The sequence below is a fragment of the Budorcas taxicolor genome, chromosome 12 (genome assembly GCF_023091745.1).
Source record: "Budorcas taxicolor isolate Tak-1 chromosome 12, Takin1.1, whole genome shotgun sequence".
NCBI classification, from domain to species: Eukaryota; Metazoa; Chordata; class Mammalia; order Artiodactyla; family Bovidae; genus Budorcas; species Budorcas taxicolor.
In genome coordinates this window covers 70,311,716-70,334,828 of record NC_068921.1, presented here as the reverse complement: position 1 = coordinate 70,334,828, position 23,113 = coordinate 70,311,716, and the positions used below count along the sequence as shown (strand labels likewise).

The window sequence follows — 23,113 nt, the reverse complement described above, 5'->3', positions numbered from 1 at the left end:
GATGATCCAGCAGATGTTGGCAATTTGATCTCTGGTTCCTCTGCCTTTTCTAAATCCAGCTACTTAAACATCTGAGAGTTCACAATTCACATACTATTGAAGTCTGGCTTGGAAAATTTCGAGTATTACTTTGCTAGACTGTGAGATGAGTGCAATTGTGTGGTAGTTAGAGCATTCTGTGGCATTGCCTTTCTTTGGGATTGGAATGAAAACTCACCTTTACTAGTCCTGTGGCCACTGTTGAGTTTTCCAAATTTGCTAGCATACTGAGTGCAGCACTTTCACAGCATCATCTGTGAGGATTTGAATTATCTCAATTGTAATTCCATCACCTCCATTAGCTTTGTTCATAGTGATGCTTCCTAAGGCCCACTTGACTTTATATTCCAAGATATCTGGCTCTAGGTGAGTGATCACACCATCATGATTATCTGGATCATGAATATCTTTTTTGTATAGTTCTTTGTGTATTCTTGCCACCTCTCCTTAATATCTTCTTCTTCTGTTAGGTCCACACAATTTCTGTCCTTTATTGTACCCATCTTGCATGAAATGTTCCCTTGGTATTTCTAATTTTCTTGAAGAGATTTCTAGTCTTTCCCATTCTTTTTTTTTTTTTTTTTTCCTCTATTTCTTTGCTTTGATCACTGAGGAAAGCTTTCATATCTCTCCTTGCTATTCTTTGGAACTCTGCATTCAAATGGGTACATCTTTCCTTTTCTCATTTGCCTTTAGCTTCTCTTCTTTCCTCAACTATTTTTAAGGCCTCCTCAACAACCATTTTACCTTTTTGCATTCCTTTTTCTGCAGATATAAATTTGTACACTGAAGGGGAAAAAATATAACACTAGTAGTTTGTTTATTCCTGCAGCTTAAGAGAGAGATAAAAAATGTCTGACACTTGCAGCCTACTCCCTCCATTTGGAGACCCCTGGTCTTCCTGACTGTTACCCTCTTACCTCCAGTTTTACATGTTGAATTCCTAAATCCCTCAGTACCACAGAATGTGACTGTGTTTGGAGACAGCATCTTTAAAGAGGCAAGAAAGTTAAAATGAAATCATACAGGTGGGTCCTAATCTAACAGACTGGAGTTCTCATAAGAAGAGACCAGGACACAGGCCCACACAGAGGGAAGAGCATGTGAGACACAGAGGGAAAATGGTGTCTCCAAGACAAGGAGCGAGACCTCAGAGGAAAACAACCCTACTGCCACCCTGACCTCAGACTTCCAGCCTCCAGGGCTGTGAGGATATAAGTTTCTGCTGTTTAAGTCACCTACTCTTTGGTCTTTGTACGGCAGCCCTAGCAAACTACAGCCACCTTTAGCTTTATATGTCTAAAAGGTACTATCTCTACTATTTCATGGATCATTCAAAAAGGGACAATCAGATAGTGATCAGCTCACCTGAGCTACGAGTTCAAGAAAATGTGATGTGGAAGCACCTTCTCCCAGATGTTGGGTTTTCTTTTCAGATGAATGAATTCTGTTCTATTAGAGTGAGAACCTTGTGACTTAGGCTAGTGCTCCCCGTGTTACAGCTCTGAACAATGCACTGATATCTGATGTTTGCACATTCAAAAGACTGATAGTCTGATGGTTTATCCTCCTAAGTGGATATGGAGCATGCACAAATAATGTCAAGATGTGATGAGAACTAAGAAATGTATTTGTTTCTGTAGAGGTGACCTGAGCCAGTGGCAGGACTGAAATCCAAGAGTGAGGTTCTGTCACCCTGTGGACTTCAGTGACTGGCCCTACTTTGGCTATCAAGTGACAGGAGCAGTGTTCTCAAGCTTGACACAGAACACAGTACCTAGGACAGCACCCAGCCTCCCTTAGCAATTCCCTCTCTGTGCTCCCTGGACCAGCTCTGTGACCTTGGGTGAGCCCTGGACAAACTCTCCTCATCCATGACATGGGATAAAAATGGACCATCAGAAGATTAAGTGAAATCATACATGTGTGAACTGTATAAAATAAATTATAAAAGACTACACAAGTATAATTTACCATTAATATTGTTAGAGTAGGTGCAGGATTACTAGACCTGGAATCACAAGATTTCTAATTCTATGACCTATGTCTGCTTCAGTATATATGTTGCACTTGATTTAAAATATTTACTGAAAGAACAAATTTATAATTCTGTGTCTGCTGCAGACTAGCTTAACACCAGTTATATACATAGGGCCACCTTCCTTCTAAAGCACCTTAGTTTCCTCACCTGTACAAAGAGAGGGTTGAATCCTATTATCTTATTATCTGGACCAATCTAAAATTCTATGTTCTATTTCTCATTGGCAACCCACTCCCGTACTCTTACCTGAGAAGTCCCATGGACGGAGTAGCCTGGTGGGCTGCAGTCCATGGGGTCGTGAAGAGTCGGATACGACTGAGCGACTTCACTTTCACTTTTCATTTTCATGCACTGGAGAAGGAAATGGCAACCCACTCTAGTGTTCCTGCCTGGAGAATCCCAGGGATGGGGGAGCCTGGTGGACTGCCGTCTGTGGGCTCGTACAGAGTCGGACACGACTGAAGCGACTTAGCAGTAGCAGCATTTCTCATTATTCAATGACATGATAATATAGTTTTAAAAGGAAGACTTTGGCAAACAGGTGGGAACACCTCTTTTTGATGTGAAATGCCTCAGGTCAAAAGAGCAAAAGGGTTTGGGAGATTCCTGGCTCTGGAGGTCTCAGGAGGGATAGTCTGACTGGGAGACACTCTGGTGGATAAAAGCACTCTGTGAATTTCAGGCATAAAAAATATACAAAGTTCCTTGTTCAGCTTCTCAACATTTGCACACAATGTAAGTACTTATGAAAAGTTCAGAACACAGACTTCCTTTTCCTCATGGGGTCGCAAAGAGTCGGACACGACTGAGCGACTGAACTAAAACTAAAACTAAAAGCATGAACTCTAGCTCTGCCAGCTCTTCAGCCAGCTCTGGGACCCAGGACGCCTCCTACCCAATGAGCAGCGGAAGGCCCTGCTTTGCATTTCCTCATTTCTAGAGAGGACTGAGAGGAAACAGTGAGGAACTCAGGCCACATTTTAGATAAATCTTTCATATAGAAGTATTTAAGACACTGGGACATATTTTCTTTAAGACATTTTAAATATTACACAAATAATCTTATTCTATTTACAAGTGAAAATCTGGGAGAGGCAGAAAGGAGTGAAGAATGGAAACTACACCCATAATTTAACATCCAGGGATAAATTTTCGATAGGGAAGCCAAATTCCACCCTGAGCCATGCATGTTAAGGGGCAAAAACACTAGACCTTCCTTCCCTCCCTCTATCTTCCCATCAACCTCAATCCCAATCCCACCTGGTTCCAGAAAGACTTACAGATGGCTGCATGACAGTAGCTAAGTCTGTTAAACCAGACCTTGGTCACCACTGCACCTCTGTTAGGAAGATACCACGGGACCTGAGTGTTACCCATCGAAACCCTTCCTCACACCACATACAGTGCTTAGTGCCTCACACACCACATCTCCGTGAAAGTGCTCTGTAACCTTCAGGCACCATTCAGATTACAGTGTGAAGGTGTTGTGAGTTCTTGATTTATCCTGATGACAATTTCATTTTCTAGAATATAGAGGAAGCATGGGGGCAAATGGACCTAATTCTAAACAACAAAGAATTAGGGAGAAAGTGATAATTTCAGGTAAGAGTTTTCTTTATAGATTACAAAACAGAAGAGACCTACACCTTTCTCTGGAAGATCTTCCTAGAATCAAAATATTCTAAGATTTTTCCCCTCAAACTCTCAAATTTCCTGGATATTTCTCAACAGAACTTGTATCACTAATATACTGAGCACCATTTACATTCAGAATGAATGTAAAGGGTCTACAAAATGAAAGTGTTCAGTGCTCCATGAAAATCTCAACTCAGAGTCTGAACATGTGGAAGGTTGATCCAAAATCTCTGTCTCAGGCACAGGTGTGTGCACACAGAAGGGTGCACATATCCTGACCCCACCCCTAGCACTGCTGCAGATTCTCAGCAGACAAGACTTCAACCTGCCACATGTCATTAAGACCCAGTCATGAAGCTTCCTCTCTGGTGGCTTCTAATTGAAAAGAGCACAGAGTGTTTGTTGCCAGACTCTTGGTGGAGAGCCTGTGAAGAGTGCACCCTGAGGGTGAATTTTATTACAGCTTCCCGCAGCAGGCTCACCTATTTTGCCCTTTCAGTGAGATCAGCAGCCTCCGCCTCGCCCAGTTGTTGCACCATCTTATAAAACAGGCTGTTTCTATTTTGCAGCAAATTATATGGCCGATCATATTCTTTCCATGTCCCTGAATCCAAAACCTGTTAACAGCAGAAAGAAACCCATTAGCACACAATATCCCCCAGTAACATAACTCAGACAATATTTCAAAAGAGGGCAGGTCAGGGAGACATTTTGTAGCAGGATTGGAGGTATTTAAGTGGTTTGATTCCCCTGTTTTACTGGGAGACAAGGGCCCAGCCCAGCCTTTCATCATTATATGGTTATAGGAAAGGAAGAAAATGACATTTAGAATATGATTACTGGAACTGAACAGTCTGTAGCATTTTATATTCTGCCCAGGGCATTTGGGGTTGTTATCATTCGTTAGTGCTTTTAGCTCTCAGACTCTGAGCTTTGAGGGCTATTTATATAGATACGCAGAGTTGGAAAATGTCTTGATTCAAGAAAATTGGACTGTATTTATCTAAAAAGTAGGTTGACATCATACAAACCACATAGCAGTGTCCTGACAACAAATTAACTGTCAAGTTGATTTGACAGTCTGAGCGATATTTGGGGGAAAAATGGTAAATGCTTCTGGAATTTCTTCAGGGTCCTGGATTATGTCAGTCCCTACTGGAAGGACTAACACTGAAACTGAAGGTACATTACTTTGGCCACCTAATGGAAAGAGCTGATTCACTGCAAAAGACCCTGATGCTGGGAAAGATTGAAGGCAGGAGGAGAAGGGGACGGCAGAAGATGAGATGGTTGGATGGCATCACCAATTCAATGGACATTAGTTTGAGCAAACTCCAGTAAGTAAAGGACAGGGAAGTCTGGAGTGCTGCAGTCCATGGAGTTGCAAAGAGTAGGAAACTGAGAGATTGAGCAACTGAACAACAAGAGGGGCAGAATCCTTTTCCAGGAGGTTAAGATGCTTCCTGAAGTTGGCTGTGGCTGTAGTTTATTATTATGAGAGTGAAAGACTGGCAAAAGGAGCTGCTATATAAGCAGCTTTTGCATAACTGCTATGCACAGAAGGAATTTCTAGAAATCCCATTTTCTTGTTGGATAAGACTATAAAAGCAAATAAAAAATTGAGCTCGAAATTGAAGTGATCACAGCCTGCACAGCACATGGGGCAGCCCAAACTGAACTGCCTAGGATCTGAATATGTTTTCACAAATTACCTTTATTTGCTTCTTTCTCTTTCTTTCTTAAGGTGCCTGCCTTTCACCCCTTTTATTGCTCATTAACAAACCTGCTAATTGGAAATTGAAAGGGAGAGGAAGGGGTTTTAAACTCTGCCTTTCTACTTTTGAGTGACTTTGGTTAATAGTTATGGAGGGGGGAAAAAGTACCTGAAACAAATAATAGAACTACAAAAACAGTTCTGATGTTAAGTGGAATTTAATTCTTCATTTAGGTCATATTTAGAGTAAATGTATTTAAAGAGAATATGCGGCATGGGCCTACCTGGTGGCTCAGTGGTAAAAGAATCTGCCTGCCAATGCAGGAGTCACAGGCCTGATCCCTAGTCCGGGAAGACCCCACATGCTGTGGAGCAAATAAGTTCATGCCCCACAACTACTGAGCTCACATGTCACAACTACTGAAGCCTGAGTGCTTAGAGCCTGTGCTCCACACAACAGAAGCCTCTGCAGAGAGAAGTCTGCACATTTGCCGCAACTAGAGAAAAGCCCAAACAGTAATGAAGACCCAGCAAAGCCAAACATAAATTAATAATAATATTTTTTTTAAAAGAAGATAATATGCTGGAAGTCTAAACAAGACACAAGTTATTTTTTCTACACATAGGTATTGCAGTTAACTTCATCCTTTGTACTAAATTGGAACCATTTTTTAAGTTTCACAAAGGGCATATTCCTATTAATCTTTTGTTTATACTGTGAATCATTGTTAAGAGCACCTTTCTGAAAAAAGTCCAAGAATAATTGAATGCCTCATCCACATAATGAATTTTCTATATGTCAATTGGGCATGTCAATTTAGATGCCTTGAATGTGCAATTTTACTTAAGCATAGCATAGATAGAACATAACTGTTCCTCCTGATGTTGAAGAAGAAAAACTGCAGTTTTAAAACACAGGTCTCCAAATATCTGTGTTCAATCAATCTATGAAAGATTAGGTAAGAATATATATTGAAGAAAAGACAATCTCTTTGCTAGATAGTTCTGGGAAAGCTGCATACCTAGAAATGAAAGAAATTAGAATACTCCCTCATACCACACATAAAAATAAACTCAAAATAGTTTAAAGAGCTAAGATAAGACTGGGTACTATAAACCAAAAGGAAAACACAGGCAGAGAACTCTTTGACATAAATCGCAGCAATATTTTCTTAGATCAGTCTCCCAAAGCAAAAGAAATAAAAGCAAAAGTAATTGGATCTAATTAAACTTAAAAGACAAGACGTTAGGGGCTACAAGAGCTAAGATGGGACATAGACTGAAAAATAGCTGGAAACAGAATTTTACCAACTTAGCTTTAACATTTACTAGCTTGATCAAAGATTCCAGATATTTCAGAACAAATACAAATAAAGCAAATCTAAATTCTCTTTATGTACAGAAAAATAAGTATAGTTTTGGATTTTTTTCATCCCCTATAAGAAAAATCTCGTATAATTTCCCACTATGTCCCCACACTTGCTGTAACACGTTAAACTATAAACTAAATCACACATTAAAATCGGTGTGATAATAATCCCTGAATCTCAGGATCTCTCCAGGAAATCCAATCTTGAATTATTTATCAAGCTCTAGTAGGTTAAGTAAAAACACATTATGCTGGACAAGTAAGTGAGTTACATAAGCTCAATGAAGATGTGTCTATCAAACCTGTTTATGTACAGATATTCCTGGTAGCTGTCTAGACATAAAAATTAAATGGACCCACTGCAAGATAACTTGATCCATTCATTGGCAAGATGCCATCAGTGAAGAAGAGCAATGCAAGGAGATGTGGGCAAGTGCACGGAGAGGAGGGGGGCAGGAGAGGATGGAGTTAGAGCCTGATAAGAAATGATGACAACAATAGAGATAGAGCCCCACTTATCGACAAGTAGAGTTGCACGGAGAGGGTCTGCGTCATATCTCTGTTTCTGGCTGCCAGGTGATGACACAGGGACCGCTGTCCAAACTTGCATCGTGGGCCCCTCATTGGTAACATGGGTGCCCGTGATTTTCTCAGTGACAGGGCAACGTGGCAAGAATTAGCTCAAAATCCTTTCCTAGATCTTGAAATAATAAATTAGTCTCTCACCAGGGAGGTGATGAAGGCTGGGTCATGGTCACCTCCACAGTCACTTTCCCAAATCAGCTGCCTTTGCTCATAAGCACTCCCCTCTTAAAGTAATCTCTTCTCCCCAGCTAGGCTTTCTACCTCCATATTAGTTATTTTCCTTTGAAAACTTGAGTGAAATCTTTTGGAGTTTTTGAAGGAATTTTCACTTTTGAAATATTCTAATTGCAGCCATGTAGGCTTCTGAAAGAAATGTTCCATGAAGGTGAAAAATAGAACTTAAGTAAAACTCTAGTTAGGTATGAACTGTTTTGTGCTTTCCAGGTGGGGATATTACAATAGTTTCTAGTTTTGATTTCTCTGGGAAAAAAATCTACTGAGAAGAGGTTTGTGTTGAGGAAGAAACATAAAAACATAACATCATGAGACTGACTGTAAACAAAAGAGGTGGAATCTGAGTTTCCTGTCCCTGGTTTTGGTTCTTCATCATTCATTTCCAAAGAATTCTCTAGCTGCAGACAGTGAAACTGTTGACCACAGACAACAATACTGTTAATCCAAGTGCAGACTGTCACATGCCTCTTTGTTCATGGTTCTAGGGGGAATTCAGGTGATATGAAGGCTGCAGTGTGCAGGAATTGGAGGCAACAGCTGTGCTATTGGCTGCAGAGAAAGCAGGTCACAAGCACCCAGCTAATCCTAAAATCTGTAGGAAGAACCCTCTAATGTAGAGACAGTAGTGAGTCTTAGGAGAAAAAAGGATTTCTAATTTGTCTGTCTTGCTCCACCATTTTGGAGCAAATGAGGACGATTAACTTAGTTGCTGTTATGATTTTATGCTTAATCATAACTTAGATGCTGTTATGACATCTTTAAAATACTTAAAATTAAGAGAATTTCTTTGGAAAATAAAATTCTGAAATGGTTTAACGAACCCAAACTGGGTAAATCCCTTCAGAGAGCCAACGCATACACAAAGTTATTAACTGGGTCACAGTTGTTTCCCAACAGCCTTTTCTCTTGCTCACTTACACTAAGCAAAACCATATCCATCTAATCATTTCAAGATTTTTGAATAGAAGTGATAATTTAAAACATATATAATCTCTAAAGTGAAAGTGTTAGTGGCTCAGTCATGTCTGACTCTGCAACCCCATGGACTGTAGCCTGCAAGGTTTCTCTGTCCATGGAAATCTCCATGCAAGAATCTTGGAGTGGGTAGCCCTTCCCTTCTGCAGGGGCTCTTCCTAACCCAGGGATCAAAACTCAGTCTCCTGGATTGCAGGCAGATTCTTAACAGTCTGAGCCACCAGGGAAACCCATATTATGTCAAAGTTTCAGATTAATTGTACTCGATCTCCAAGATGAAATTTTAGGGAGCTGTTAAAATCATGCTATAGAACATTAATTAATAACATGGGGGATTTGAAGAATATATTGTTGCTATAAAAATTCTGCTGGTGAAATACTCTGTTTTGCATAAGAATAATTATTAAACTATTAATAGTTCTAATTTTATCCAAATCCTGAAAGATGATGCTGTGAAACTGCTGCAATCAATATGCCAGCAAATTTGGAAAACTCAGCAGTGGCCACAGGACCGGAAAAGGTCAGTTTTCATTCCAATCCCAAAGAAAGGCAATTGCAAAGAATACTCAAACTACCACACAATTGCACTCATCTCATACGCTAGTAAAGTAATGCTCAAAATTCTCCAAGCCAGGCTTCAGCAATACGTGAACCGTAAACTTCCAGATGTTCAAGCTGGTTTTCGAAAAGGCAGAGGAATCAGAGATCAAATTGCCAACATCCGCTGGATCATGGAAAAAGCAAGAGAGTTGCAGAAAAACATCTATTTCTGCTTTATTGGCTATGCCAAAGCCTTTGACTGTGTGAATCACAATAAACTGTGGAAAATTCTGAAAGAGATGGAAATACCAGACCACCTGACCTGCCGCTTGAGAAACCTATATGCAGGTCAGGAAGCAACAGTTAGAACTGGACATGGAACAACAGACTGGTTCCAAATAGGAAAAGGAGTACGTCAAGGCTGTATATTGTCACCCTGCTTATTTAACTTCTATGCAGAGTACATCATGTGAAATGCTGGGCTGGGAGAAGCACAAGCTGGAATCAAGATTGCTGGGAGAAATATCAATAACCTCAGCTATGCAGATGACACCACCTTTATTGCAGAAAGTGAAGAGGACCTAAAAAGCCTCTTGATGAAAGTGAAAGAGGAGAGTGAAAAAGTTGGCTTAAAGCTCAACATTCAGAAAACGAAGATCATGGCTTCTGGTCCCATCACTTCATGGCAAATAGATTGAGAAACAGTGTCAGACTTTATACTGGGGGGCTCCAAAATCACTGCACATGGTGACTGCAGCCATGAAATTTAAAGATGCTTACTCCTTGGAAGAAAAGTTATGATCAACCTAGATAACATATTGAAAAGCAGAGACATTACTTTGCCAACAAAGGTCCGTCTAGTCAAGGCTATGGTTTTTCCAGTGGTCATGTATGGATGTGAGAGTTAGACTGTGAAGAAAGCTGAGTGCCAAAGAATTGATGCTTTTGAACTGTGGTGTTAGAGAAGACTCTGGAGAGTCCCTTGGACTGCAAGGAGATCCCACCAGTCCATTCTAAAGGAGATCAGCCCTGGGTGTTCTTTGGAAGGAATGATGCTGAAGCTGAAACTCTAGTACTTTGGCCACCTCATGTGAAGAGCTGACTCATTGGAAAAGACTCTGATGCTGGGAGGGATTGGGGGCAGGAGGAAAAGGGGATGACAGAGGATGAGATGGCTGGATGGCATCACCTACTCGATGGATCTGAGTTTGTGTGAACTCCGGGAGTTGGTGATGGACAGGGAGGCCTGGTGTGCTGGGATTCATGGGGTCGCAAAGAGTTGGACAGGACTGAGCGACTGAACTGAACTGAACTATACAACTGTTACTTTCTGGTGGTATGTATTTTGTAATCTTCCCTTTATGAGATTTTAAAAAATTTTCCTATTTTTACCTTGCACATTTATTGCCTTTTTGTAACAAAAATATATTTTTATGAGTTAGGCTCTTCATTTTAAAAAACAGGAGAAGAGAAAAGATCCATCTATTTTTGTGCAGAAGTATTCATCAGTGCAACAGTATGTAATTATTACACCTTAACACTTGCAGTGACAGGCCTTTATGGTGATATCACTGTTGGTTATGCCCTGCGTCAGCATCTGTCACTTCCCAGCCCCTCCCTCAGGCTGGCAGCCCTCCCTGTGAAGCATCAGGCTTTGCAGCAGATTGAATTGTCTTTATATCCTTAAAGCTTTCAGAACAGAAAATCACTTTCTTTCCAGAAAGGGACTGGTATAGGCATCCCTCAGAGCTATTGCGGGTTCAACAGAACATAGTGAATATTGGAATAAAGTGAGTCACATGAATTTTCTGGTTTTCCAGGGCATATAGAAGTTATGTTTACACTATACTATACCCATACTGGTATAGGCATCCCTCAGAGCTATTGCGGGTTCAACAGAATATAGTGAATATTGGAATAATGTGAGTCACATGAATTTTCTGGTTTTCCAAGGCATATAGAAGTTATGTTTACACTATACTATACCCAAGCATGTGTGCAATAGCATTATGTCTGAATAAAATAATGTAGAGACCTTAACTTAAAAATAATGCATTGCTAAAAGATATTAACCATCATCAGAGACTTCAGGAAGTCATAGTAGTGATATCAAAGATCATTGATGTTACAGATCACCAAAGCAACTTCAATGATAGGGAAACTGTTTGCTATATTGTGAGAATTACCAAAAGGAGACACAGAGACATGAAATAAGCAGATGCTGATGGAAAAATGGTGCCTATAGACGTGCTCGATGCAGGTTTATGACAAGCTCCCAATTTGTAAAAACTGCAGTATCTGGGAAGCACAATAAAACAAGGTATGTCTATAGTTCTAAAGCAAGCAATAAAAATAAGATTGCCTCAAAAATTGAAGATTTGAGAAAGAACATCATTTGTGATGTTTTTGCTACATTGAAAGTCAACTGGTAATTAGAAGCTCTAGAATAACATATAAGCTTTACACCTAGGGTGAATGGAGCACAGAGGACAATCCCCAACCCTGAAGCTGGGGGATGCCTGTCTCTTGGTGGCCGGAGGTCTAATCCTATTATTCCTATCAGAGGAATGAGTAACCTCAACCAGCTCAGACTGAGATGTAAACACAGGGCCAAGGTTACATCTCCTGGTGTACCTCCCCTTGACCTCACTGAAGACCTCAACCAGGGAACCTTAAACTGAAGGTCTCCCGACACAGGAGTGGAAAGAGCAGCTCCACAGTGAAGGGTAAGATCCTTTTCTGGAAACAAGGTCATTCATCACAAAGATGACAAGCTCCAAACAGAACCCTTGCCTTTCCCTTCTCCATCCATCTTCACCATTCACCCAGATGCTCAGTCTCTGCACCCAGAAACCAGTGTCAACTTCTTCCTCTGCCCTCAGAGCCCACGTTCAATCCATCACACAGTCCACTTGGCTCCACTTCCTTATCTACCCCAGGTCCCACCATCTCACCATTTCCACTGCAGGCACCTTAGACTAAGCCAACAGTCTAGAGAGGGCACATTGTAAGAGAGTGAATATTGAATTTGGAGAACTGAAAGACCATCAGTGTGGTTTTAGCTGTAAAGGAAGGAGGGAGAACAGAGTGAGACAAAACTAGAAAGTTGGGGAGGGACGGGCAGTGCACTGCTTCATGAAACTACTTTAAAGATTTGTTCATAGACACTGACCAAGGGAGAAAAAATTTGAGGTTATAGAAACTTATAACCTCCTTACCGGGAGATATTGGTAAGTAAAAGATGCTTGATCCTTGGAAGAAAAGTTATGACAAACCTAGACAGTATATTAAAAAGTAGAGACATTGCTTTGCTGACAAAGGCCCATATAGTCAAAGCTATGGTTTTTCCAGAAGTCATGTATGGATATGAGAGTTGGATTATAAAGACTGGGTGCCAGTCTAAGAACTGATGCTTTTGAACTGTGGTACTGCAGAAGACTCTTGAGAGTTCCCTGGACTGCAGGAGATCAAACCAGTCAATCCCAAAGGAAATCAACCCTGAATATTCACTGAAAGGACTGATGCTGCAGCTGAAGCCCCAATACTTTGGCCACCTGATGCAAAGAGCCAACTCACTGGAAAAGACCCTGATGATGGGAAAGATTGGGTGAAGGAGGAGAAGGGGATGACAGAAGGTGAGATGGTTGGATGGGATCACTGATTCATTGAACATGAGTTTGAGTGAGCTCTGGGAGATAGCGAAAGACAGTGAAGCCTGGCATGCTGCAGTCCATGGGGTTGCAAAGAGCTGGACATGACTGAGTGACTGAACAACAAACCAGTAAGCAAAACATTTAAAAAATGAATGTATTTTGATAATATCAAGAAAGCTGACTGGTTGAGAGGGTATAGATGTTCACATCTGCAGATCAGGTGCTGAGTGATAACTCTTTAGGACTGACCAGGTGACATAGCCTCCAAATTATGCCTTCTTCAGTTTCCCTAACCAACCACACATTTCAAGCTGACAGCATTTTTAAGAATTAGATAATATAAAGAATCTGCTACCATGAATGTTATTAATGCTGTAATACCAAAAACCAAAAATAAATATTCAGGGTACATTTAGGAACAAAGAATTTAATTGAACAGACTGTTAACTGAGTGGGAGATCAAGCCATCTTTCTGCTGCTATGTCTAAAGCCTGACAAAGGGCTTAAAACAGGTACTTTTCATAGAATCATTTATTTTTTATGGAAAAATGGTGCATTGGGGGACAGTCTTTGAAATACAATGTTGAAAGGTAAGACCAATAAAGTGACAGGTAAAAACTAGGAATAAAAGGTTACTTTTCCAATTAGCATTCCCATGAACACAAAATGAAGGACTAAGGATGCCTGACACAAAACATTTCTAGACATTAAGATTCACTGTTGGGCAATCTTGAATGTCACCCTATCTCTCATGAAAGTCTGCAGGTAGAGCCTGCTTCCTACCTTGATGTCTAGTCCAGGTAGCCATACACACTGCTTGGAGCCTAGAGCATCCTTTTGGTTGGGGATGCCCCTCTCCTGTCTGCCTTTTCCAGAGGGAGGCACACCCAGCTTGGGGAGTGAGACTACAGGCACTGCCTCAATGCTGACAGCCTGGTATCTACTCAGTGCCCCACTGATGATCCCATCTGACAATGCATGTGAAGTAGGACAGGAGGTGATATTCCAGAAGCTGCCCAAGAAGTCAAAAAAGGTGGTACTATTATCCTTAGACATAAGGAACTGTGGGGTATTACTGACCACTCATTAGTGATTATTACCTGTTTTGTATGGACCATCAAAATACCTTAAAGTATCTTGTATTCCCTGAGATTATTTGCTGCCAAAGTTTTTCCTCTGAGGAATGTTTTTCTTATGTTATAAAGCCACATCCCATTTCTCACTTATTGAAACTGAGCAAGCAACGGAGGGAAAGGACAAGGAAAGTGATAAAATGAAAAAGAGAGAGAAAAGGAATAGATGGAGGAAGGAAATAAAGCTAAGGAAGGAAATATTAAATTCCTAAGGAAGAAAGAGCCAACCAAACCTGGAAGGAATATACTAGACAGATATCCAGGGGCCAAAGCCTGGAGCCTGCCATGTGTGCAGAGCAGAGCTATTGTTAAGAGACTCGGTGGTTGTTTAGTTAGTCTCTCCTCCCTGATTTGCCTTTGTTTCCAAACTCTCATCTGTGATGCAGAAGCTGGGTCTCTGCAAGTCACTGCAGCAGTTGACTCTTTTGCCAGGTGGCCTTTGTTAGGTCCTTCCAGTAGGGGGCACTAGAGGGAGACTGAAGGTGGGAAACAGCTAATGTTCTACCTGAATCTGCTACTAGCGTCACCTCAGCCCTGGGACCTGACTCCAGCTCCAGGCTATTAGCACCTGGAGAACCAGCCCCATCCTGCTCCCTCACAAATATGACCAGTAACTGGGTAGTGACCTCTCCTTGGAGATCTGAACATCAAATTTTTAGGGCCTCTCTTCTGAATACTCAGGTCTGGAGATCTGTCCGAGGATATGGTAGCTGCTTTCTAAAATCATTACCCCAGTGTTTCATTTTTCTAGCCCTCTAATCCCTATATAATACATTTCTTATATTAAATCCTTTCAGTTAAAGTACTGTTTTTCTCACTAGGCCTTTTCTTCTCACGGACTCCTGAGAAATTCTACAACTTTAGCCATCAACCTCCTGGCAGTCTAAATTAGAGCCAAATTTTTTAATAAGAGAATCCAAAAATGCTGAAATGACTATGATACAGTGAAAATCACAGTATTCTGCCCCACTAAAATATGGAGCCATAACTTGAGTTTGGAATATTTTAACGGTTGGTGATCATAAAAAAATGACAATTCAAATAAACTTTTAATATGAAAATATAAGATTATTGGATATATTATTTAATAGTGCATTCTAAAAGTATAGTTAAGTACTTGAGTAATTTTCAGGAATGAGAGAAAAAACTAAGAGAAAACTTAATGGACATTCCTATCAAATTTTACATGGAAGGATAGATTGAAAATTGAACATAAATGGAAACAGCTAAAATGGAGAGGGTCTTACCAGTATAAATTCACAGTCAATAACGGTGCTCAACCTGTGTGCAATGGTCAGCACAGTGCACTGGGCAAATCTCTCATGAATTTTTTTTTTTATTAACTCATCAGTTCTAGAAACAAAGAAGTTGATTTAGTTCAGTAAAGACAGGAAAAGCAGACTTAAGACTTAAAAATATTCTGATATTTTTACAATGTTTTTAAAAATCAATACTTTAACATACAGTCTTGTTCCTAAAAAGCTAAGTATAAAAATCTACTTAGAAATTTGATATTTTTCACAAAATCATAGAAAATTAGTCTTCCCTCAAAATTGCTTGAAACTATCAGGAGCTGAATTTAGGAATTCAGCTCTCTTATCGTGCCTCAAAACAACATTAACACCATATAATATGTCTTGGTTTTTTGCTTTGTTTTCTGGAATTAATATTATCAACAGATATCCATGAGGCCAAGCAAGCATTTAGAAACATTTCAAAGATTCACTAAATGTTTTCCATTTACCACATTTACAAGTCAGTTCAAGACTTCCTGGGGCTCAGCTCCATACCTTGGATCCACATATGATGTGGCTTTGTCAATAATCAGTATCTGATTCTTCCTGAGAAGAGCCCTGGCAAGGCACACCAGTTGTTTCTGACCAGCACTCAAGTTCAATCCAGATTCTGCTAATTCAGTATTCATTTTAGCAGGAAGACCTTCAATGGATTCTTTGAGTTGTACCTGTGGATACAGAAAGAATGACATTTTTCTAAGCAAACTGCTACTTGTCTAAGACAAGCCTCTTAGACATTAGAGCTTTGACATCCTCAGGACTTCTTACGTATATTACATGTACAGCCAGATGATGGGGAGAGCTTCTTCCAGGGAATGTTCATTGAGAAAGATGGTGGAGTCAACTCAGGACAGGAAGATCTCAGTGTCCCCCATTCCCATCACAGGACATCCACCAGAAACCCCACCTAGGGGTAAGTTATGTGACTTAAACAGAAAAGTTAAAAAGACCTTTATGGTTGAGTCATGTTTCCCAAAGTACATTTTGCATAGGAGTTCGTACACTAGAGAAAAACTTTCAAAAATTTTACAGAAAATCTGGTTCTCTGAAGATATAAGCTTATTGGCCCTTTATTATTTTCTAAAGTTTAATATATGCAAGTTCAAGCAACTACAAACTGCCCCTTATACATTAGTAATCCTGGAGCCCATTCTGATGATGGCTCTATCCCAAGTTTAATCCTGTAAATAGTGGACCAATCAAGTGCATTTTCTTCAGGGTCATAAATGCATTGTAGTGAATGAAAATGCATGAAAAATAGAACACAATATCCTTTTTACCCCAGGATATGGATACAGGTTATTGTCATCCAGTCCCTGAGTCATGCTCAACACTTTGCAACCCCATGGACAGCAGCACACCTGGGTTCCCAGTCCTTCACTATTGCTTGGAGTTTGCTCAAACTCAGGTTCATTAAGTTGGTGATGCCATCCAACCATCTTGTCCTCTTTTGTACCCTTATCCACTTGCCCTCCATCTTTCCCAGCATCAGGGTCTTTCTCAGTGAGTTGGCTCTTCACATAAGGTGGCCAAAGTATTGGAGCTTCAGCTTCATCATCAGTCCTTCCAAGGAAAATTCAGGGTTGATTTCCTTTAGGATTGACTGGTTTGATTCCCTTGCTGTCCAAGGGACTCTCAATAATTTTCTCCAGAACCACAGCTCAAAAGCATCAGTTCTTCAGCACTCAGCCTTCTTTATGGTCCAACCCTTACATTGGTACATGACCACTGGGAAAACCATGGGTTTGACTACATGGACTTTGTCGGTAATGTGATGTCTTTGCTTTTTATAATATTCTGTCTAGGTTTCTTACAACTCCTTTTCCCAGGAGCAAGCATCTTTTAATTTCATGGCTGCAGTCACCATCTGCAGTGATTTTGGAAATAAAGTCTGTCATTATTTCCGCTGTTCCCCATCTACTGCAATTAAGTGATGAGACAGGATGGCATGATCTTAGTTTCTTGAATGTTGAGTTTTAAGCCAGCTTTTTCACACTCCTCTTTCACTTTTATCAAGAGGCTCTTTAGTTCCTCTTCACTTTCTATGATTAGGGCGGTGTTAGATGGGTATCTGAGGTTATTGATATTTCTCCCAGAAATCTTGATGCCAGCTTGTGCTTCATCCAGCCCAGCATTTTGCATGAGGTACTCTGCATATAAGTCAAATAAGCAAGATGACAACATATAGCCTCGACTTACTCCTTTTCCAGTTTGGAACCAGTCCAAATTGTTGCCTTGGAACAAGCTGTTCCATGTCCGGTTCTCACTGTTGCTTCTTGACCAGCATATAGGTTTCACAAGAGGCAGGTAAGGTGGTCTGGTATTCCTATCTCTTTAAGAATTTTCCACAGTTTCTTGTGATCCACACAGTGAAAGGCTTTAGTATAGTCAATGAAGCAGATTTTTTTTTTTTTTTATGGAATTCTGTTTCTTTTTTGATGATCCAATGGATGTCGGCAATTTGATCTCTGGTTCCTCTGGTTTTTCTAAACACAGTTTGTACATTTGGAAGTTCTTGGTTCATGTACTATTGAAGCCTAGCGTGAAGGATTTTGAGTATTGCTTTGCTAGCATGTGAAATAGTCGGATATGACCTTGCCTGTGTGTACTGAACTGTAACTTCCTCCAATTTTAAAGGAAAACTGGAGAAGGAAATGGCAACCCACTCCAGTGTTCTTGCCTGGAGAATTCCAGGGACGGAGGAGCCTGGTGGGCTGCCGTCTATGGGGTCGCACAGAGTCAGACACGACTGAAGGGACTTAGTAGTAGTAGTAGTAGTAGTAGCATGTGAAATAAGTGCAATTGTGTGGTAATTTAAACATTCTTTGGCACTGCCCTTCTTTGGGATGGGAATGAAGACTGATTTTTCCAGTCCTGTGGCCACTGCTGAGTCTTCCAAATTTGCTGGCATATTGAGTGCAACACTTTCACAGCATCATCTTTTAGGATTTGAAATAGATCAGCTAGAATTCTGTCACCACTAGCTTTCTTATCATGATACTTTCTAAAGCCCACTTGACTTTGCATTCCAGGACGTCTGTCTTTAAGTGAGTGATCACATCATTGTAGCTATTTGGGTCATTAAGGCCTTTTTTTTTTTTTTTTTTAATAGTTCTTCCATGTATTTTTGCCACCGCTTCCTAATATCTTCTGCTTTTGTTAGGTCCATACTGTTTCTGTCCTTTATTGTGCCCATGCTTGCAGGAAATGGTCTCTTGCTATTGCTAATTTTCTTGAAGAAATCCCTGGTCTTTCATTTTCTATTGCTTTCCTCTATTTCTTTTCATCGATCACTTAGGAAGTCTTTCTTATCTCTCTGTGCTATTCTTTGGAACTCTGTATTGAGATGGGTTTATCTTTCCTTTTCTCCTTTGCCTTTAGCTTCTCTTCTTTCTCAGCTATTTGTAAGGCCTCCTCAGACAACCATTTTGCCTTGTTGCATTTCTTTTCTTGGGGATGGTTTTGTTACCACCTCCTGTAGAGTGTTACAAACCTCTGTCCATAGATCTTCCGGCACTCTGTCTATCAGAACTAATCCCTTGAATCTGCTTGTCACTTCCACTGTATAATCTGTAAGGGATTTGTTTTAGGTCATATCAGAATTGCCTTGTGGTTTCCCCTACTTTGTTCAATTTAAGCCTGAGTTTTGCAACAAGGAGTTCATGATCTGAGCCATAGTCAGCTGCCATCTTGTTTTTGCTGACTGTATAGAGCTTTTCCATCTTTGGCTGCAATGAATATAATCAATCTGATTTCAGTATTGACCATCTGGTGATGTACACATGTAGAGTTCTCTCTTGTGTTTTTGGAAGAGGGTGTTTGCTATGACCAGAACGTTCTCTTGGCAAAACTCTGTTAGCCTTTGTCCTACTTCATTTTGTACTCCAAGGCCAAACTTGCCTGTTACTCCAGGTATCTCCTGACTTCCTACTTTCGCATTTCAGTTCCCTATGATTAAGAAGACATCTTTTTTAGTTTTAGTTCTAGAAAGTCTTCTAGCTCTTCATTGAACTGTTCAACTTCAGCTTTTTTAGCATTAGTGGTTGGGGCATAGACATGGATTACTGTGATACTGAAAGGTTTCCCTTGGAAATGAATTGAGATCATTCTGTCATTTTTGAGATTACACCAAAGTACCACATTTTAGACTATTTTGTTGACTACTGTTTTTGCAGCCAAAAAAATAAATTGGAGACTTGAAGCAAGGCAGCCTGGGCATAAGTCTTGCCTGGCTGTTCCAACTAGGCAAGTTCCTGAACCTACTCTATCTTATCTTCCTAAACTCTAAGTAAGACTATACTATCATAATTATAAAGATGTGTATACTTTGCCAACAAAGGTCCATCTAGTCAAGGCTATGGTTTTTCCTGTGGTCATGTATGGATGTGAGAGTTGGACTGTGAAGAAAGCTGAGCACTGAAGAATTGATGCTTTTGAACTGTGGTGTTGGAGAAGACTCTTGAGAGTCCCTTGGACTGCAAGGAGATCCAACCAGTCCATCCTAAAGGAGATCAGCCCTGAGTGTTCTTTGGAAGGAATGATGCTAAAGCTGAAACTCTAGTACTTTGGCCACCTCATGCGAAGAGTTGACTTATTCGAAAAGACTCTGATGGTGGGAGGGATTGGGGGCAGGAGGAGAAGGGGATGACAGAGGATGAGATGGCTGGATGGCATCACTGACTCGATGGACGTGAGTCTGAGTGAACTCTGGGAGTTGGTGATGGACAGGGAGGCCTGGCGTGCTGCAATTCATGGGGTCGCAAAGAGTCGGACACGACTGAGCGACTGAACTGAACTGAACTGAATTGTACCTCTTAACATTGTTAAGAATATCAAATGTGTCACTGCATGTAGAATTTGTAACAGATCAAGAGATATTGCCCATTATTAATAATGCTATCAGCTTGCTCCTCCTCAAGTTCTGCTTCACTTTTCTCCTTTGCATGTATCAGCACTGAGATTTTGTTACATATGTACATTTTGTTACATATCATTGGCTTGCTTTTCAACTTCTTCAGGAGAAGTTAAGCTCCAGAAGGACAGACATTTTGTATCTTGATGACTGTGACAGCCCCAGAATCTGCAGCATTGCCTAACAAGCTCTTAGTAGATATCTGCTGGCTGGATGAAGGTGGGCTTCCCTGGTTGCTCAGTGGTAAATAATCCACCTGCCAAACAGGAGACTTGGGTTCGATCCTGTGTGAGATCCCCTAGCTAAGGAAATCGCAACCCACTCCAGTATTCTTGACTAAGAAATCCTATGGACAGAGGAGCTTGGTGGGATACAGTTCATGAGGTTGCAGAAGAGTCAGACGTGACAAACAGCAACAACATGAATGAAGGCATAAGTGACTCTAATTGCGTGACATACCTGTTCATATAAATTAGAAACTAAATTCATATGGATAAATAATTTATATCTAATACTGTTTTCTTAGTAAGTGTAATTGTAAAAAGGATATATTCTTATAACAATTAACTGACTCCAAGATATCATATCACACTTTAAACAAAGGAAAGCACTGAAAAAGTTAAAATTTAAGGAAAATAGAACAAACAACTACTATTCAAAACTATATATCTCAGTATAAAATACCTGAAATTGTTTTTGAGCTTGGGAGAATAATAAAATATAGTTAAACTGAAGAATAATACACTGGCCTCATAAGGCGCCCTGCCTCCAGCATTGCTGTGTGCACTCTGTGTAGTGGGTGCTGACGCCCCTCACAGGAGGGGAACACAGAGGTCAGGTGGTTTCCTCACTTTTTGGATCTTTCTTACTTTTCAAAGAGAAAATCTGGTGTGGGCCAGAAGGAGACACTGAAATGCAATCAACAGATGGGGAAGAGCTTTTACCAGAGCAGGGCCGGCAGTAAAGGAAGTTCACCTAACACAAAGTCCCGGGAAATGGACATGTGACCTTTCTCCACCACAAGGACTGAACAACGTGGTTCCTGATGCACAGGCTGCTGATGCCCAGGTTTCTACATCTTAGTTTCCTGTGTGATGAGACATGCCTGTGTCCTAACAGATGCTATCAATGTCAGACATTTAACTGCATGATTTCTTCCCAGTTTTGACAGGACATTTTTGTTATTGTTTAGTTGCTAAGTTATGGACCTTATGGACTCTAGCCCTCCAGGTTCCTCTGTCCATGGGATTTCCCAGGCAAGAATATTGGAGCGGGTTACCATTACCTCCTCTAGAGAATCTTCCGAACTCAGGGATCAATCCTACTTCTCCCCCATTGCAGGCAGACTCTTTATCACTGAGCAACTGGGGAAGCCCCCATGCTCTACCCTTAATTCCAAATCCCAGTATCTAAGGTGTTTTGTTTTTGCTTTTTAACAGAAGCAACACATCAATGATTCATTTCCAGAGTTTTATCTACTATGATCTTTTAACCTCTGAATGATAAAGTTCTTCATCTTCAGGCACTACTCATGTTATATTTTTGGAGCTGCCTTTGCTTTTTAGCACCCCAATAGCACCAATTTCTGATGAACTTTTATCAGTTTACAGTAACTTGGCAAGATTTCAATATATGAAAAATGTATTTTCAGCATATTTAGAAAAATAACCAAAATGAGACAGGCAGCATCCATAGGACTGTCTTCCTTCTGAATGTCCATCTCTGCCAAGGAAGAAGGAGGAAACAGAACTAGAGGACATTAAAAAAATCTTAAGCCATCTTTTCCTTTTAATTGAAGTTCATAAAGAGGAAAACATAGTGGTTCCCTCCTATTCATTCTCAGGTTAACTCTGTGAGTTTGGGTTCACATATCCAGTTAGGAATCATACACAAATTAATAACTAGGGTTTTTGGTTCACTTAAAAACTGACTTCATTGATTTAGTGATACCTCTTGATGAGGGAGAAGGAGAGTGAAAAAGTTAGCTTAAAATTCAACATTAATAAAACTGAGATCATGGCATCCAGTCCCATCATGGCAAATAGAAGGGGAAAAGATAGAAGCAGTGGCAGATTTCCTCTTATTGGGCTCTAAAATCGGTGCAGATGGTGACTGTAGCCTTGAAATTAGAAGATGACTGCGTCTTGGCAGGAAAGCTATGACAAAACTAGACAGTGCATTAGAAAGCAAAGATATCACTTTGCTGACAAAGGTCCGTATAATCAAACCTATGGTCTTTCCAGTACTCATGTACAGACGTGAGAGCTGGACAGTAACAGAGAACTGAAGAATCAATTAGATTATGGACAATTCCATCTCTGTTCTGGGAAGATCCCCTGGAGAAGGGAATGGCTACCCACTCCAGTATTCAGGCCTGGAGAATTCCATGGACTGTATAGTCCTTGGGTGCAATCTAGAGTACTTGGATGCAATCTCAAAAATGACAGAATGATCTCTGTTCATTTCCAAGGCAAACCATTCAATATCACAGTAATCCAAGGCTATGCCCCAACCAGTAACACTAAAGAAGCTGAAGTTGAACGGTTCTATGAAGAACTACAAGACCTTTTAGAACTAACACCCAAAAAAAATGTCCTTTTCATTATAGGGGACTGGAATGTAAAAGTAGGAAGTTAAGAAACACCTGGAATAACAGACAAATTTGGCCTTGAAATACGGAATGAAGCAGGGCAAAGGCTAATAGAGTTATGCCAAGAGAACACACTGGTCATAGAAAACACCCTCTTCCAACAACACAAGAGAAGACTACACATGGGCATCACCAGATGGTCAACATCGAAATCAGATTGATTATATTCTTTGCAACCAAAGATGGAGAAGCTCTGTACAGTCAGCTAAAACAAGACTGGGAGCTGACTGTGTCTCAAATCATAAACTCCTTATTGCCAAATTCAGACATAAATTGAAGAAAGTAGGGAAAACCACTCAGAGAAGGCAATGGCACCCCACTCCAGTACTCTTGCCTGG

The 23,113-nt window shown here is 40.5% G+C and overlaps 1 protein-coding gene across 1 annotated transcript in view; it reads right to left on the bottom strand.

Moving 5' to 3' along the window:
- LOC128057589 (ATP-binding cassette sub-family C member 4-like) overlaps positions 1–23,113 on the bottom strand; it is a 172,878-nt gene that overhangs the window by 4,795 nt on the left and 144,970 nt on the right. The window contains 3 exon segments of the mRNA XM_052650037.1: positions 4,198–4,332; positions 15,166–15,271; positions 15,709–15,881. Coding sequence (XP_052505997.1) covers positions 4,198–4,332; positions 15,166–15,271; positions 15,709–15,881 — 414 coding nt within the window.